The sequence below is a fragment of the Corvus hawaiiensis genome, chromosome 7 (assembly GCF_020740725.1).
Source record: "Corvus hawaiiensis isolate bCorHaw1 chromosome 7, bCorHaw1.pri.cur, whole genome shotgun sequence".
NCBI classification, from domain to species: Eukaryota; Metazoa; Chordata; class Aves; order Passeriformes; family Corvidae; genus Corvus; species Corvus hawaiiensis.
Genome location: NC_063219.1, coordinates 39,612,841 through 39,628,954, shown reverse-complemented (window position 1 = coordinate 39,628,954; position 16,114 = coordinate 39,612,841). Strand labels below are relative to the sequence as shown.

Sequence of the window (16,114 nt, the reverse complement as noted above, 5' to 3'; positions counted from 1 at the left end):
CAAGGCTCCCTGCCCTGGAACATGGATCTGAGGGAAGGATTTTCCCAATTAAAGGAAGTTTTCCCAGACATCCATCGCCACCCCTGCCCTGCTCCTTCCCAAGCCTTTTCCCCACCCAGGATCATATCCCAATGTTTCTTCCTTTGGAGAATCCCCACAAAACTCCAGCCCCGTGTTTAACCCTGGCTGCTATTCCCAAAATTCCAATGTTTCTGCTCAGCCCTGGATGTTCCCAAGCACTGGAACACACCCAGGAGACAATTCCAGCTGAAATCTCCAGGAGAAAATCCAATTAGGATGCTCCAGCAATCTGTGGAATGGCACTTGCAGCCTCACTCATCCGGAAAAGATTGAGGATGGATTTCTTCCCTCGCTGGAGAAAATCCTTAGGAATGAAATGAGGCATTTCTCTGGTGAGTTAAGCCGGGTTTAAGGTTTAATCAACAGCTCCTAATTAGAGCTGGCTCTGATTACAATCTCCAGCCTGGCCATTTCCAACAGGACCCCGGCAACCCAGGGACACTCCCTGACAGAAAACTCGGGATGGAATGGGAAGCAAATGAAACCCTTTGTGTGAGATCCCGTTGATCCCATTGATCAGCTGGAATTAAATCAGCCATCCCAGGGCAGGGATACAATGGGAGTCGGTCCTGCTTGGATACAGCAACAGGATGGGGATTTTGTGGGATCCTGATGAGGCAAATCATTCCCACAGAACTCGGAGCAAATTCCATTTGACTCTGGAGCCAGGCTGGGAGAGCTGGGAATGTTCCCCTGGAGAAGGGAAGGACACAGGGAGAGCTCCGAGCCCCTTGCAGGGCCTAAAGGGGCTCCAGGAGAGCTGGAGAGGGACTGGGGACAAGGCCTGGAGGGCCAGGACACAGGGAATGGCTTCCCACTGCCAGAGGGCAGGGCTGGATGGGAGATTGGGAAGGAATTGTTCCCTGGCAGGGTGGGGAGGGGCTGGGATGAATTCCCAGAGCAGCTGTGGCTGCCCCTGGATCCCTGGAAGTGTCCCAGGCCAGGCTGGAGCAGCCTGGGACAGCAGGAGGTGTCCCTGCCCATGGTCTGGATGAGGTCTGAGGTCTTTTCCAACCCAAACCATTCCAGGACTCCATGTGCTGGTTTAGATGGGATATTAGGAAGAAATCCTTCCCTCTCTGCCCCTGGAAGCATCCAAGGCCAGGCTGGACATTGGGGCTTGGAGCAGGTGGGACAGTGGGAGGTGTCCCTGCCGTGGCAGGGCTGGGATGGAGGGGACTGGAGCTCCCAGCCCATTCCATGGCGCAGCATTCCCGGGATTGCCAGGCTGGCCTCACCCGTCCAGCCGCACGTCGGGCAGGCTGCGGTTCAGGGCGATGCGGTCGCTGGCCATCAGGTTGAACTGGTTGATCTTGAACAGCTCCTTCATCTTCTCCTGCTCCTCCTTGGGAATGAGCACGGCCCTGCCCATCTCCCCAGGGCCTTCCTGGTTCCGGGAAATAACGGCTGGAAAACACAACAGCAACAGGCACCTCGAGCATGTGGGAATTGCATTTATCCTCCAGGCCTTGGGAGCTTTTGGTGTTCCACAAGAAATGCTGGAAATCCAATAACAACCCCCATTTTCCCTGCTCCACTGGGAGCTTTATCCCTCTCTGGATCCAAGAACATCCAGTTCTATTCTAAGATGATTAAAACCCTGGATTTGTTCCCTTCCACCGTCCCCAATGTCCAGCCTGGCCTTGGACACTGCTAGGGATCCAGGGGCAGCCCCAGCTGCTCTGGGCACCCTCACAGCCAGGAATTTGTCCCTCATGCTTTGTTTCCATAAACTCCACAGAGAATCCCATAAGATAAAGGATCAATTTGGCATTCCCATGATGAATCCCACAAAATAAGGGATCAATTTGCCATTCCCATGATGAATCTCTGCTGCTCCGAACTCCACACTGGATTAGCTCAATCCAGAACACGAAGAATTCCAGATTTAATTATCCAGCAGCAATAAATGCTGTCGAGTTGCCAAAAGCATCATTAAAGAGATCATTTCCCTCACAGTATTTCTCAAGATTGGAGTGCCAGCATTCCAAAAAAAAAAACCCCAAAAGTTGCTTTTCAAGACTAAAAGCATCCAAATTCCTGGGAAGTTCTGCCAGGAATAGACTTTTGTGTTGTGTGGAGAACCCAGCCCACACTCAGAGAGCCTCGAGGCAGAACAGCTCAGGAGGAGCGGGGAGGGCTGGAGTGAGAATAAAATCAGCAGCAGAGATCCAAAAAATTCCATTTCTGAGGGATGGGAAATCCTCTTATGGATCCTGGCCAGGGTTTCCAAGAGAAGAGCTGGAAGGGGACAGCAGCTCGGAGATTTCTGTGGCCAAAGCAGGGTGGGAAGAGCCCAGGGCACTGCTGGGATTCTCCTGCAGCAGGGACACCGAGGGGCTGGAGCGTGGCCAGGGATGGGAATGGAGCTGGGAAGGGGCTGGAGCACCGGGAAAAAAGGGAGGAAGGGGAAAAGGAGAAGGGGAAAAGGGGGAGAGAGGGGAGGAGGGGGAGAAAAGGGAGGAGGGAGAAGAGGAAGGGGGAGAAGGGGAATAAGGAGCAGGGGGGGAAAGGGAAGAAAGGAGAAAAAGGGAAGAAAGGGGAACAAAAAGGAAGAGGGGGAGAAAAGGGGGGGAAAAGGAAAAAAGGGGAAAAAATAAAGGGGGGGGGAAAATAAAGGGGGGGGAAAAACCAAAGGGGGGGGGAAAAAATCTGCACGAGGGTGGGACATTCCTTGTGCTCCACCAGGTCCCACGGATGAGAAAATCGGGAATTTGGGAAGGCAGGAGCTGAAGTCAGGGATGGGGGAGGTGGACTCGTATCCAAACAGCAAGAAAAGGAAAATGCAGAGGTTGAAAACGGAATTAAAATCCATTTTCCTGCGGTTTGTTGGATCAGGAGGGAGATTCGCTCTCCCAGGAGCCAAAATTTCCAAGGATTAAGAACTCGGCTCCTAAATTTAGCAAATGCACCCAAAATCTAGGGACTCCTCCTGCAGCAAATATTTTGGTGCAATAAACAAGAAATCAGTGAAATCTCCCCCTGATTCCACAAAGGAAGCAAAATTCCAACAGAATCCACTGGAGATTAGGGATCCAATTTTTTGTGTTTTCCAAGAGGGAAAACCACCCCAAAATCCCCCATCACAACACACAGGTATTCCCTAAATCCAAAATATCCTGTTAAGCTCCAAACCCTGGAGCAGCAAATCCTTGGGAAGAGTCTTGAGAGACTCAGCCCAGTTTTATTCACATTCTGGGGAAAAAATTCCAGCTTTTTTTAAAAACTGAGGGCCCAAAGATGAATCCAGGCCCAAACCTGTCCCACCAAACACTGGGAATCCACAACTTTTAATTAGCTAGGAAGAAAAAAAAAGGGAATTTGACAGATTTTCAGCCATTTAATTCCTAAAATTCAGGTTGGATTGAAGGGAACATAAAATAAACCCATAATTTAATGACAAAGTGGGATTTCATATTAAAAATATTCAATTTTTAACGACAAGTGAATTCCTCCAGCTCAGGATATCAAAACACGGTGCTGACTCCAGAGTTTTCCCAAAATAATTTGCCAAGCTGCTGAATTGGATCTAAAATAATAATTTCTCTGTTTTCTGGTGTGTCACAAGGTGCTCCCAAGGGAATTCTGCTCCTAAAAATCCCCTCCAGCTGATGAAATCTCCAATTATCCCCATTAAGAGCAAGCACAGGGAAGGAAATGAGTGGAAAGCCGAGCCAGGCTTTTTCAGGAATATTTCAGCAGCACATGGGCAGCTTTCCATAAATTCCTGCTGCACGTGGAGAGCTCTGCAGCACCTCAGAGGGGGTGGGAGAGCTGATTCCATGGACACAGGGCTGGATCCATGGGGAAAAACATGGAAAACACCCGCAGGAATTGAAAAATCCTGATTGAAAATAGGGGAAATCTGGATTTTGTGCTTATTCCTGCAAGTCTGTGAGGGAAAGTTAATTTATAATTTAATTGTATTTAATAGGTATGGATTTAAAATGAAACAGGGGTTTTTATGGGATATTGGGAAGGAATTCCTGGATGGAAGGGTGGTTTCCCCGAGAAGCTGTGGCTGCCTCTGGATTCCTGGGAAGTGTCCAAGGCCAGCCTTGGAGCACCCTGGGACAGTGGGAGGTGTCCCTGCCCATGGAACTGGATGGGATTTAAGGTCCTTTCCAACCCAAACCAGTCTGGAATTCCATCATTTCTCCATTTGCACCAGATTTCCCCACCAAATTCCTAATGGAATTCCTTAAAAAAATTTATTTGGGTCATTTTTTATATATATTTAAAGCAGACCCCACCCTGTGTTGATGGGAGTTTGGAAATCCCTTTGGAATTTCACTTCCATGGGGGTCCAGGGCTTACATTCCATTTTCCCTGAGCCAAAAATGGGAAGAGACGGGGAAGGGGAAGGGGAAAGGATCCAGGGAGAGCTCCGAGCCCCTGGCAGGGCCTGAAGGGGCTCCAGGAGAGCTGCAGAGGGACTGGGGACAAGGCCTGGAGGGACAGGGCACAGGGAATGGCTTCCCACTGCCAGAGGGCAGGGCTGGATGGGAGATTGGGAATTGGGAATTCCTGGATATGAGGGTGGGGAGGGGCTGGGCTGGAATTGCCAGAGCAGCTGTGGCTGCCCCTGGATCCCTGGCAGTGCCCAAGGCCAGGCTGGACATTGGGGCTGGGAGCAGCCTGGGACAGTGGGAGGTGTCCCTGCCCATGGACGGGATTTAAGCTCCCTCCCAACCCCAAGCACTCCATGAAACACAAACTCAGACAAGCCTAAAGCAGCGCTAAGTGCTGCCCATCCCGGGATTTTCCCTGCTGGGAGAAGGCACTGAGGGGCACCAGGGGAGGTGCTGGAAGGGGCGGGAGCGGCACTCACCCCGCAGCGCCGGCAGCAGCGAGCGCTCCTTGCTGTCGTCGCACTTGTTGCACTCGCTGAAGTAGAGCAGCAGGAACACGTCCAGCAGCACCCAGAGCAGCGATGTGGCCAGGACCACCCTGCAGTAGCCAAACCTCCTCATGGCTCCTTGCTGGGAGCTGCTGCGGAGCCCCGGGAGCGGCGCGAGCGGAGCGGGATCACGGCGCCACGGCACAGACCCAGCAGGGAGGCGGAGAGCGGCATCCCACTGCGGGCACAGGGAAAGCAGCGCCCGGTTTGCGGGGATTCCTGGATTTCACGGGTCTGCAGCCACTTACTGGACATTACTGGGCACTGAAAGTTTCGTTTTCCTCAAAGAATGGTTTTTGTCTTTCCTCAGTATTGGGTTTTTATCTTGCCATCTCGTGGCCACCAAAGATGCCTGGGGAAAGGGCAGTGCGGTCACACATCCATGGATTTGGGCTCCTGCCTGGATTAGGGAGTTTGGAAAACAAAGCTAAAGGTGAGGCCTCCATGTCCAGTTCTCCAAGGGCTGGAGCCAGGCTGGGAGAGCTGGGAATGTTCCCCTGGAGAGGAGAAGGATCTGGGGAGAGCTCCGAGCCCCTTGCAGGGCCTGAAGGGGCTCCAGGAGAGCTGGAGAGGGACTGGGGACAAGGGATGGAGGGACAGGACACAGGGAATGGCTTCCCAGTGCCAGAGGGAAGGGATGGATGGGAGATTGGGAATTGGGAATTGCTGGCTGGGAGGGTGGGGAGGGGCTGGGCTGGAATTCCCAGAGCAGCTGTGGCTGCCCCTGGATCCCTGGCAGTGTCCCAGGCCAGGCTGGAGCAGCCTGGGATAGCGGGAGGTGTCCCTGCCCATGGAATGGGATTTAAGGTCTTTTCCCACCCAAACCATCCCAGGATCCCATGATCTCCCCGTGGCTGGGATCTGCAATTAGAGGTCTGTAATTACCGACTCCCACTCACCATCACCTGCATTCCGTGCCCAGACTCCGTGTCCTGCTCCAGCCATGCTCTCAAAGCATTCCCTCAGCACTGAACCTCTGGATGATTTTCCAAGTGCCTGGAAAACAAAAAGAGAAGAAAACCCCAATGACTTTTCCGTATTTCCTGAATTATAACAAAATTTTTTATAATTAAAAATCTCTCCTCAGTTTTGTCCTCATTTTAACTTCCTTATCTTAACCCCTCCAGTCTTCATTCCAGGAGTATCCCAAGTGGGATCTTTCCATTTTCCATCCCATTTTAATTCAAGTTCATCAGGGACGGAAGAGCAGGAATGATTTAAATAAATTAAATGAATGATTTATTTCATCATTCCTGCAGCATTTCTGTACCGACTCCTCATTAACAACAATTCCCATCTGTCCTAAATATCAGCCAATGGCTCTTCCTGCTCAGGGATTCCCAGGCAGCGGATTTAAAATTCCAGGAATTGCTGTTCCAGGATAACACAATCCATTTCCACACCAGTCACGGGGAACAGCTCTATTACAGGAAGAAAATCAGGAAGAAAAACCAAATTTCCCAGCAAATCTGTGGATGCTCCATCCCTGGAAGTGTCCAAGGTTGGACGGGGCTTGGAGCAACCTGGGATAGGGGGAGGACTCCCTGCCCATGGAATGGGATGAGCTTTAAGGTCCCTGCCACCCCAAAGCATGCCAGGATTCCATGATTCCATAAAATCCCCTCCTCCAAACCCCCAAAAGGAAGCAGCTGCCCAAAAAATAGGATTTATTTGAACTAAACAGAGCCTGACAGGGTTTGCAGGAAGAGAAGGAAGGGACAAATCCTGAGCTTCTGAGCTCCCACTTCTGGAATAAACCCAATTTAACCCATTATCCTGCAGCAAAGCAGAGGGGAACTCCTGCCCCAAACCCTGCAGCTGGGCAGGGCTGGAAGCAGGAAAAGCAGGATTTGGGGATAGGAAACGGGGCAAAATGAGGAATCTGCCAGCCTTTCCTAGAACTGACCCCACAGGATGCTGTGCTGGGGCGTTACGGAGGCTGCAAATCCCAGCGAATGGGAATTCCAAACCTTGACTGACCTTTGCCATGGATTAAAGATCCCAAGTTTCTGCAGATATAAAACAACTGTCCAGGATTCTTTCTTGTGACCCCACAGAGCCCCTGGTTATCCCCACAGCCACGCCTGACCACTGTTTCATTTTCCCCGGGGCTCAAAGCCACAGAATCCATCAGTTCATTCCCTTTCCCAGCATCCCTGCAAGGTAAAATAAACATGGATACAGCAGAACCCCCACTCTTGCGCTGCATTTTCCCACCACTGCTTGGAATTTCATTTTTTAGTGGAACTTGTGGTCATCTCTGACTCTTCTCGGGGCTGGAGAGGTGGAAATTGCAGCAGCACATGGAGGGGGTAGGAAATGAAAGGGGGTTCAGAAAAAATCTCAGCATTTTAGGGAATCACAGAATCCCAGACTGGTTTGGGTTGGAAGGGACATTCAGGATTATCCAGTTCCACCCCCAGGGACACCTCCCACTATCCCAGGGTGCTTCAGCCTGGCCTGGGACACTGCCAGGGATCCAGGGGCAGCCACAGCTGCTCTGGCAATTCCAGCCAGCAATTCCCAATTCCCAATCTCCCATCCAGCCCTGCCCTCTGGCACTGGGAAGCCATTCCCTGTGTCCTGTCCCTCCAGGCCTTGTCCCCAGTCCCTCTCCAGCTCTCCTGGAGCCCCTTCAGGCCCTGCCAGGGGCTCGGAGCTCTCCCTGTGTCCTTCCCTTCTCCAGCTGAACATTCCCAGCTCTCCCAGCCTTTCTGGCCTCATTCCAAGAGGTCAAAGCCCTTCCATTCCCAAATGGGCACTTCCTGTAAATCCGGATCAGCAGAGCCCTGAGCAGCTCCTTAATCCTCTGTCACTCCTCAGGCTCATCACAAATGAAGTGTCCCAATCCTCAGCAGGACAGGAATAACCTGTGATGGAAATTCCCGAAGAAAATCCCAGAGAAAATCGGAGGAATTGTCCAGTTTACCGCCCGGCTCTTCGACTGACTCAGCAAAGGAGCACAGCTGGAATTCCAGATCCAGCTGCATCCTGGGAATGTGATGAAATCTTCCTAATTAATACCAGAACCACTCTGACCTCAGTGTGGCCTCACAAACCTGTGGAACTCCAGCCTTTCTTGGCCACCTGCATTCCCAGGAATACCAAACCGAGTGCCCACATCCAGGTGCTTGGGTAAGGAAGGGCACAAAACCCAAATCATTGCCAGCATTGCTCCCAAGCCAAATAATCCCGTTTTTATGGGGTGAAACCTAAACCGGGGCTGAACAACAGTTCACGAGTCAAAACTGCTTTTAGTGCCACCCTAAACCCACCCTACGACCCTACCGAGGGTTTCCATGAGCTGGGCCTGGCAAAGCTCAGCTTAACCCGAGCTGTGTGACAGGAACAGGCACAGGCTGGGGCAGGGGTGTTCCCCTCCTCCCCTGCCAGATGTGGCCACAGCTGCAGCAGCCCCAGGCAGCTGCAGCAGTGCCAGCGGTTGCCTGGCAACAGAGGGATGCTCCTCTGGGTACCCGGACCTGCCCAGTGCCCCCAGTTTGGCCATCACGTCCAGTACTGGGCTGCAGCAGCTTTGGGATTGCTCTCAGGGATTTGTTTTCCCTGCTCCAAGGGGTTCCCAGCCCTTCCCGAAGCCTCCCAGGCTGCCCAGTGCAGCCCCAGTTTGTCCATCAGATCCAGTATGGGGAACCAGGGAGCCCAGCCCGGCTTTCCAGCTTTGGGATTGCTCTCAGGGATTTGTTTTCCATGCTCCAAGGGGTTCCCAGCTCCTCCAGGGAGTGCCACGGGATCATCCAGGAATCCATCCAACCCCAGGGGCCTTTCCACAGGAGAAGGACAAGGAACCCTCCTCCTGTCCCCTGGTCACACCGCAAGGACTGAGGAAGAGAAATGAAAACATCCCAGAATCCACCCTGGCTCTCCCACAGGATGAGAGCTCTCACCAGAGCTCAGCCATGGAAATGGGATCAGAAATATTCCCAGGAATCTGTTATCCTTTGTGCTGCTGGTTTGGTTAAACAGGGAATTAAACCTCACCCACAGCCAGGAGGGGTCGGGAAGTTCTCTGGGAAAAACTCCCAAGCTGGAATAAAATCATTCCCAAATATATTTTTCCACTGAAGGAAGGCAGAATCCTCATGCAGAATTCCCAGCTTTCCCCTCTAATAAATCCAAGGATTGTTCCTCACAGCTGTCCTGGGATTCACCACACAAAAATATTCAAGTGGCACAACAAAACATGGCAAGGAAGGTTTGGAACTCCCCCTTTCCAAGGCACAGCTGGATTTTTAAAGAATCAATTTTTTTTAAATGATAATATAAAATACTATATTAAAATAATCAAATTAAATTGAAATTATTCAATTAAAATCTAATTTTAAATTCTATTTGATCTAAGCCACCCCAAATATAAAATCCACCTTCCAAACCCCACAAATCAGCATTTAATTCCACGAGCAGCTCATTAATTCATGGATAAGGAAGAACTTTTAATGCCAGAACTGTCAAACTCCAATCGGGGAAAGCTCTTTCGAATTTAGTAAGGAATAAAAATGGGGGGGGGAAAGGGGGAAAAAAGGAACCAGGTACCTTTAGTCAGAGCCACGCAGTGTTTTGCGGTTTCAGAATTAAATTTTCTCTGCCTCTCTCGTCCCCTGAAATTCAATAATAGCCCCATTCTTCCCTCGGGAATGCGTTCCCATGACTCAGGAATCCAGGTGGAAAAGCCTCATTAATTCCTCTCATCCCAGAACTCGGGAGGAAAACCTGCCCTGGGTTGGGGGGGCTTTGTTCAGGCCACAGCCACACAATTCCGGGATTCTCCCCAGTTCCATCCTCCCAGCACCACATTCCCAACAGCCCCGTGTGTCCAGAGCCACTCAGCTGGAAACTATGGGAAATTTGGGAATTTACCTGGATTTCCCTCTCCTTTAAAGGCCTGGTGCTGTGCTGGCACAGAGCATCAAAAACCTGAAGTCAATTAAAATAGAGATAAACAAAAATCCCTGAATCTTAATGGAATATCACAGAATCCTGGAACGGTTCGGCTGGGACATCAATCCATGGGCAGGGACACCTCCCACCATCCCAGGCTGCTCCGAGCCCCACCCAGCCCGGCCTTGGACACTTCCAGGGATCCAGGGGCAGCCTGGGAACAACCCGATGTTGGGAATCAGCACCCAAGCATGAGAGGACAGCCTCTTTTCAAAACCTCCCTCCTGTTCCTGTTCCCTTCTCCAGATTTTTCCCTCAAACACAGCCCACCTACAAAAGCAAATTGAGGGATTTTGCTCACCGACCTCCCAAATTCCTCCTTCCCAGGCAGCCCTGGCATCTCCCATTCCCACATCTCCTCCTCTCCCAGGTGAGGCAGGGATTTCCCCCCTCGGCAGCTGCAGAGCCTCATCAAGGCCGATCAGCAGCCACAGCTGCCTCTGGATATTCCCATTCCAGAGCTGGGAGCTCTCCCACGTTCCCGGGGAATTAAAAGCACTTGAGCAGCACTGACAGCTTGGCAGATCCCACCCAGGAGGAGTTTTCCAGCTCCTCCAACACAAGGAAATGTTGGAGAAAACCAGAGTGACCCAAGGAGCAGGGAAATCAGGGAATAGTCACATTCCCAAGGCTGTCGGAGCGCCAGGAACGTCAGAGCCAGGGTGGGAGCGTTGGGGTGTCTGAGCAGGGTCAGGGGTTGGGTCAGTGATGCTGGGGGTCCCTTCCAGCTCTGGTATTCCAGGATTCTGGGATCTGGGGAATTCATGGAGCAGAGGACGTGCCGAGGGAGCAGGGATGTCCTCATGGAGCAGAGGGTGTCCCCCACGGAGCAGAGGGTGTCCCCATGGAGCTGTGCCCAAGGGGATTGGACACCTCCCACCCCACAGAGATGTGGGGCCATTATCAACGGGACACCAACACTGCACAAATCACTGAACATCCCCATTGCACCAGGCATAAAAACATGGAATTCTGAAGTTGGAAAAGACCTTTAAGGGCAACTCCAGCTCTCAACCAGCACCATCCCTGTGTTAGCACTGAACCCTGACCCCGAGTGCCACATCCACAGCTTCGGGAACACTCCCAGGGATGGGCACTCCACACTGCCCTGGGCAGGACAATCTTTTCAGGAAGGAATTTCCCCAATATCCACCCTGCCCCTCCCCTGGCCCAGCCTGAGGCCGTTCCCTCTCCTCCTGTCCCTGTTCCCTGCGAGCAGAGCCCGACCCCCCCGGCTGCCCCCTCCTGTCAGGGACTTGTGCAGAGCCACAAGGTCCCCCCTGAGCTCCTTTGCTCCAGCCTGAGCCCCTTTCCCAGCTCCCTCAGGAATTCTCCAGCCCCTTCCCAGCTCCCTCAGTTTCTCCTCATCCCACCCGTGCTCCATGGACAAGCAGAATTCCCTCACTTCTTCGGGAAAGAAACCGAATTTCTGAGCACCAAAAGCCGCTGGGACAACCAATAATTGTCACGTCCCACTCGCCCCAGCTCCAGACCCATCCTCACAAAAGGACTGGAATCTCCTCTGCCCATTCCTGCTTTATTCTTCCCCCATGCCCAAGCTTTTGAGGGGAGCAGATTTGCTGGAATTGTTTGGCTCTCCCTATGTGGGATTTAAAAATAAGACAAAAAACCCCCAAACCTCTTCTCCCGTGTCCATGAAAGTGCAGCCACGTGGAGCTCAATGCTCCCACATTTCCAGGCAACGTTTTCCTTGGGTTCAAAAAAACCCTCGGGAATTTTCTTACCTAAAACAATAAAGGAGAGATTCCCAATTCCCTATTTCCAGGCAATTCCTGGAAAATCCCTCATGAGCCACAGTTTCCCTGCCCTCCATCGGCGGGGTTTGCTTCCCACATTGCAAACCCCAAATTCCATTAAATATTAGGAGAAAGTAACTCCATCCCGTTCCCCACATTCCCACATTTCAACCAGCCCCAGTTTTCCTCGGAACGGCCTTTTGGGGCTGCAGATGGTGGGAGCAGCTCTGGCACCTCTCATTGCCAAGGAAATGGAGCTGTTTCTGGAGCAGGTGGGAAGAAGGTGGGAACAGGCAGAAAAACCCCAGAACCGTGTGGGATCACGTCCCCCCCTCCCCTCGGAGGGGAGAAAAAAAGCAGCCAATTTTTCCCTTAAAAAAAAGCAGCTTTCTCACAAGAAAAGCAGATTTTCAGACAAGAAATTCACTTTTTCGAACAAGAAAAGTAGATTTTTACACCAAAAGGGAGGTTTTTTCCTCAAAAAAAGGAGGTTTTTACACCAGAAGAGGAGATTTTTAGGCAAGAAAATCACTTTTTTTGCATAAGAAAAGCAGCTTTTTACACAAAAAAGGTGGGTTTTACTCAAAAAAATGAGGGGTTTACTCAAAAAAATGAGGTTTTTACTCAAAAAAATCACTTTTTTGAAAAGCAGCTTTTTACACAAAGGCGGGCTTTACTCAAAAAATTGAGGTTTTTACTCAAAAAAATCACTTTTTGAACCAGCAGCTTTTTACACAAAAAAAGGGTGGGCTTTACTCAAAAAATTGAGGTTTTTACTCAAAAAAATCACTTTTTTGAACAAGAAAAGCATCTTTTTACACAAAAAAGGCAGGTTTTACTCAAAAAATGAGGTTTTTACTCAAAAAAATGAGGTTTTTAGACAAGAAAATCCCTTTTCGGAACAAGAAAAGCAGTTTTTTACACAAATAGAGGGACTTTTGCTCAAAAAGGTGTGTTTTTATGCAAAAAAGGTGGGGTTTTACTCAAAAAATGAGGTTTTTAGACAAGAAAATCACTTTTTTGCACAATAAAAGCAGCTTTTAACACAAAAAGGGAGGGTTTTGCTCAAAAAAGGAGGTTTTTACACCAGGAAAGCCGATTTTTAGACACAAAAATCACTTTTTTGAATAAGAAAAGCAGCTTTTTACACAAAAAGAGAGGTTTTTTACTCAAAAAAGATGGGGCTTTACTCAAAAAAGGTGGGTTTTTAGACAAGAACACTTTTTTTGCAGAAGAGAAGTAGATTTTTACACAAAAAAGGAGGTTTTTACTCAAAAAAGGTGGGGTTTTAGACAAGATATTCACTTTTTTGCACAAGAAAAGCAGATTTTTACTCAAAAAAACGAGGCTTTTCACGAGAAAGGGAGATTTTTACCCAAGAAAATTCGGGTTTTTTACACAAGAGAAGCAGATTTTCCCCCTGGTGTTTTCCCGAAGCTCATGCCCAGCCCGCCGGAGATGGGAAGTCCGGAATTCCAGCCCTTTTCCCGATGCTGGGACCCTGTGGACACCGGTGGGATCACACAGGTGGCACACACAGCACGATTTGCCTCTTCCAACACAACTTCTGGGAAGAAACCCCTTCTAAAACCAGGCTTCATCCCCTCCAAAATCCACTTTTTACATCCCCAAAGAAATAAAACCCAAAAGGTTTGGGAGTCCCAGGCCTGGCTGAAAAGCCATGGAAAGCTAAAGCGGCGCTTTCTGATGGATGCGGAATTCCAGCTCTCCTCGTTATCACTTTCGAGTGGCTTTGCTGATAACACAAAGCACCAAGTGTGCAGCACAGCAGGAAACTTTAAAAACACCTAAAAAATACCCTAAAATACCTGAAAAATACCCTTAAAAATATCCTAAAATACCCTTTAAAAACACCCCAAAAATACCCTAAAATACCTGAAAAATACCCTTAAAAATACCCTAAAATACCTAAAAAGTACTCTTTTAAAATACCCTTAAAAATACCCTAAAATACCTAAAAAATACCCTTTAAAAACATCCCAAAAATACCCTAAAATACCTTAAAACTACCCTTAAGAATACCCTAAAGTACCTAAAAAGTACTCTTTAAAAATACCCTTTAAAATACCCTAAACTACCAAAAAAATACCCTTTAAAAATACCCTAAAAACCTACTAGATACCCTAAAAAATACCCTAAAAAACACCCTAAACCCCTCAAGTTTTAAGGCCTCATCTCCCCTTCAAAGCCCAGCAGCCACCAAGAGTTAAAATAATCTTTGCCTCCATCATTCCCAGCGTGCCTTAATCTCCCATTAATCTTTCCTCCCGCTATTCCCAGCGTCCAAATAAATTCCTGCCCGTTATTTTCCGCCAGAGAGCAGCTTTCAGCAGTTACTGTCTCTTTATCCATTCAGATCAATCCAATTTCTAATCAAAAAATGGAAATTAAAGTTTCTTTTCCACCAGCTTGGGAGCGGCTTTTAGCCGATTCCTTGGAAAGCGGCTGGCATCCCAACTTCGGGATTTTCCGAGGGAAAATCCCAGCTTTTAAGAGCCGTGCCAAATCCCATTTCCAGCAGTCCGGGTTGTTTCTCGCCTTACTTCCATGCGGGAGGAATTTAAGTGGAATTTAAGTGGAATTATCCCGGCGCATCCTGCTCGGTGCGAGCGCTGCGAAAAACCACCGGGAAAAACGGGAAGCAGCCAGGCTGAGGCGCTTCCAGGGAAACCTGCGGCTGGGACTGCCAGCCCCGAGCATTATTCCAGGGAAACCTGCGGCTGGAGTAGCCCCAAACGCAATTCCAGGGAATCCTGACAACCCCAAACGCAATTCCAGGGAATCCTCACAGCCCAAAGCTGTATTCCAGGGAAACCTACGGCTGAAATCCACAGCCCTAAGCGCTATTCCAGGAAAACCTGCGGACGAAATGGATAAAACGTCGCTCCATCCTACCATAAGCAGCCTCCGTGCGCCGTTTTCCAGGGATATTCGGATCCTTCCTCGCAGCCCAGCGGAGCCGGTGTCGCTTCCTTGGGGAGCTCCCGAGCAAATCCCGGGGCCGGGCTTCAGTCAGGGCTTGTCACACATCGCTGGCCCCAGCCCGGCTGATCCCGGATTAAATAAAGCTCCCTGGAAGCGGCTGGAAAGGCGGCGGCAGCGGGATCGGGGAGAGCGGGGGGAGCGCAGGGCAGCGCAGCCGGGAGCGAGGGGATCCCTCTGGAAAACCGAGCCGGGAGCGAGGGGATCCCTCGGGAAGGGAGAACGGAGCCGGGGCTGGAGGAGCAGGGGGAGCCCGGCAGGAGCCCCGAGCTCGGAACTGGCCCGGGGGGGGCTCAGCCCCGCCAGTCCGGGGGGCTCAGCAGGGTCCAGGGGGGCTCAGCAGCATCCAGGGGGGCTCAGCAGGGTCCAGGGGGGCTCAGCAGCGGCCAGGGGGGCTCAGCAGGGTCCAGGGGGGCTCAGCAGCGGCCAGGGGGGCTCAGCACCCTCCTCCTAAGGGGTTCTCAGCGTCCGGGGGTCTCAGCACCGCCAGTCCTGGGGGGGGCTCAGCAGCATCCAGGGGGGCTCTCAGCCTCCACCGGGGGCTCAGCACCGTCAGTCCGGGGCTCCAGCAAGGTGCCGGGGGGCTCTCAGCCTCCACCGGGGGCTCGGCACGGAGCCGCCGGCCGCCTCCTCCTCCTCATGGCCGGGGCCGAGCGGGGAGAGCGCCGGGAGCGGCCCCGGGAGCGGCCCCGGGAGCGGCCCCGCCTCGGCCGCAATGGCCGCGGCTCCCGCGATGCTGCGGCTCGGCCCGGGGGCAGCGGGGAGGGCTGGGAGACGGGAAATGATGGAGGGAGGGATGAGGGAGGGATGAGGGATGAGGGAGGAAGGGCCGGGCAGGTGCCGGGGGTGGCTCCGGCCTCGCGAACCGTGCGGGGAGGGAAGGGGCGGAGGCGGGGGAGAGGGGGCGGGGATGGGGATGGGGAGGGATGGGGCGGGGATGGAGAGGGGTCGGGGGGTGGGATGAGGTGAGGAGGGGAGCCGGGAATGCGGGAAGAGGGGATGAGGAGAGCTGGGGTAAGGTGCTGAGCGGAGCAGGGATAGGCAGGGACGCTGGGGGGATCGGGGTTTGGGATGGGGTGATGAGGGGAGCAGGGGAAGGGCAGGGACACTGAGGGGATGGGGGAATGTGGGAAGGGGTGATGAGGAGGGCAGGGGATCAGGGATGTGGATCTGAAGGGAGCAGGGGAGGCTGGGGGGGCCAGGGAAGCACAGGGAATGCCGAGGGAAGCACAGGGAAGGCAGGCACGGGCACTGGAGCAGAGCTATTTCCCATATTCCAGGTCCCCAGTCCCAAGGGCCCTTCCCATCCCAGCTGGATTCACACCCGTCAGTCCCGGGGGCTGCACCTCTCCTGCCGGCCTTTGGCTGGAATTTCCTGACTTTTGGGAGGGAAATTCGCTCTTTGGGAAAGGAAACC

General features: G+C 51.7%; 1 protein-coding gene and 1 long non-coding RNA gene across 2 annotated transcripts in view; both read right to left on the bottom strand.

Moving 5' to 3' along the window:
- Positions 1–5,976, bottom strand: part of GALNT13 (polypeptide N-acetylgalactosaminyltransferase 13) — a 41,272-nt gene extending 35,296 nt beyond the window's left edge. Inside the window, 3 exon segments of the mRNA XM_048310337.1 lie at positions 1,320–1,488; positions 4,913–5,159; positions 5,881–5,976. Of these exon segments, the coding sequence (XP_048166294.1) occupies positions 1,320–1,488; positions 4,913–5,159; positions 5,881–5,892 (428 nt within the window). The 5' untranslated portion in view covers positions 5,893–5,976.
- Positions 5,977–9,856: 3,880 nt separating this feature from the next.
- On the bottom strand, positions 9,857–15,581 carry LOC125328990. The gene is made up of 3 exons (XR_007204996.1): positions 14,611–15,581; positions 11,577–11,682; positions 9,857–9,913 (listed from the first exon to the last, which is right to left on the bottom strand). It is a non-coding gene; the product is annotated as an uncharacterized LOC125328990 (long non-coding RNA).
- Positions 15,582–16,114: the final 533 nt, after the last annotated feature.